General features: G+C 47.4%; 1 protein-coding gene across 1 annotated transcript in view; it reads right to left on the reverse strand.

The window, feature by feature from the left end:
* CNGA1 (cyclic nucleotide gated channel subunit alpha 1) overlaps nt 1-1,903 on the reverse strand; it is a 23,482-nt gene that overhangs the window by 7,002 nt on the left and 14,577 nt on the right. Inside the window, 1 exon segment of the mRNA XM_006141465.1 lies at nt 141-247. Within this exon segment, the coding sequence (XP_006141527.1) occupies nt 141-247 (107 nt within the window).

Here is a 1,903-nt window from a genome sequence, read left to right on the forward strand (position 1 = left end):
AAAGTAGAGGGTTTGAAATGGCATCGTCTTCCAGGCCTCTCGGAGGCCCCTCCTGGTTAGGTAGCCATTTCAAGACATTTCAAGTTGTATGATAAAAATAAAAACATTAAATTAAAAACTATCCAAACAGAACGTCTTACCTGTCCTCGTCCGCACAAACATGTCGAGAAGGTAGACTCCATCTGACAGGTAGTCGAGGACGAGCCAGCACTCCAGGTAGTCAGCCTGCAGCTCCTCAAAGCACGCCCTGCAGCAGGAACGCGGTCAGACTGAGGTGGGCCACTGTAAGTAAGGTCCCCATGCATAATTCTGCTCCTGGTCACAAACGGAGCACACGGAGGCTGGGAGCGTCCTCAGGGGCCACTCACTACTCCTGGCCTTTGCCAAGTCTTTCCTTCAGTGGTCGCATCCCATTTTCTCACCTTTCTGAATTCCTGCAGTCTTTCCATTAGCCTAGGCAGCTTTGTAAAAAGCAGGAATAAATGGCTTCTAGCGCAAGTCCATGTACGCTGGGTAAACACGCTGAAGTCCAGGCTCACGCTGACCGTCTGTACCCTGAGCGTTTCGGGAACCTGCGCTTGGTCCTGGGGCTGAGCTGCTTCTCGCCCGAGGTGGGACCCGGACCTTGCCCCACCTCTGGCCGTGGGTCCTCTGGGAGGCTGAGGGGACCACGTTTCTCCCAACCTTCTAATTGAAGGCTCGAGCGACCAGAGTACAAAAGCAACCCCAGCCTCCACATCTTTACCCAGTACCGGAGAGCTAAGTGCACTGGGGACTGAAGCGCCTCCTCCTGAAACGAGGAAAACACTAAGAACAACCTGGGTGGAGAGGGAGGTGTGTCCTGCAGAGCGCCAGGTCAAACCGTGTGATTGGCTAACTTGGGACTAGAGGTGGGCTGACAGCCACGTAAATATATATATTATATATACTTAGATATAACATAGAATATACATTATATATGATATCTTATTGTGTATATTTACACAATGTATTTTATATGCATAGTATATGTTTCTTTTTTTTTTTAATTTTCTTTTTTTGGAGAGGTTTTTGCTATAGGGCACGTGCGCTTTCCAGAAAGACAGAGAGAGACAGAAAGACAGAAAGAGAGAAATCTCCCCTGGGGGGATGGCCACGCTGCAATCCCTTCTCCTCCATTCTCCTCTCGGGATCTTGGGCACGCATGCACACGTGCCTGGCGTGAGTTTAAGCCACCCAGTCCGGGACCTGAACCATGGTTTACTACATGGGAATCCAGCAACATAGCCATTATGTCGAGTGCTGGTCCTATGGATAATATATATTTCATATAACATGTAAAATTACATTTTATATAATATATAAGTATCTTTTATATAATAGAGTATATATTTTATATAAAATTATATATTTAGGTTTCTATAATTTTATGTAAAATTTATTTGTATATTTTATATATCATATTTTATATACTCTATGACATCATTTCTATATTTATATATAGAGACACCTTGCAATAAGCGTGGTCCAGTTGTACAGCACAGGTAAGGTGATACAAAACAGCCATCTGTAATACGTGTTCCCTGAGGGGTCCATAATCGCGACTTCTTTCTTCTCCCTAGCAGCAATTAGAAAGAGGGAAGGTTACCGAAAACCAGACCGTTAATGTACCATGTCCAGTGTGGTTATGCCCGCACCGCCTAGCCAGGACAGAGAAGGAAGTGGGGACGCCACTCCGCAGCGGGAAGGCTGGCTTGGGCAGTGCCCTGGCCATCAGGAACGGGTCCTTGGAGGTGGCAGACTGAGGACCGGGTGTGCTCAGCTGTGTATCTGATGTTACGGAAGCACCGCGCTCTCATGATGCCGATGGGTTCTGTGCTCGGCCCCTAGGCAGGAGCAGAGCCAGGGCTGCAGAGAGCTGTTG

Source organism: Tupaia chinensis, unplaced genomic scaffold (genome assembly GCF_000334495.1).
Source record: "Tupaia chinensis unplaced genomic scaffold, TupChi_1.0 Scaffold000054_1, whole genome shotgun sequence".
NCBI classification, from domain to species: domain Eukaryota; kingdom Metazoa; phylum Chordata; class Mammalia; order Scandentia; family Tupaiidae; genus Tupaia; species Tupaia belangeri.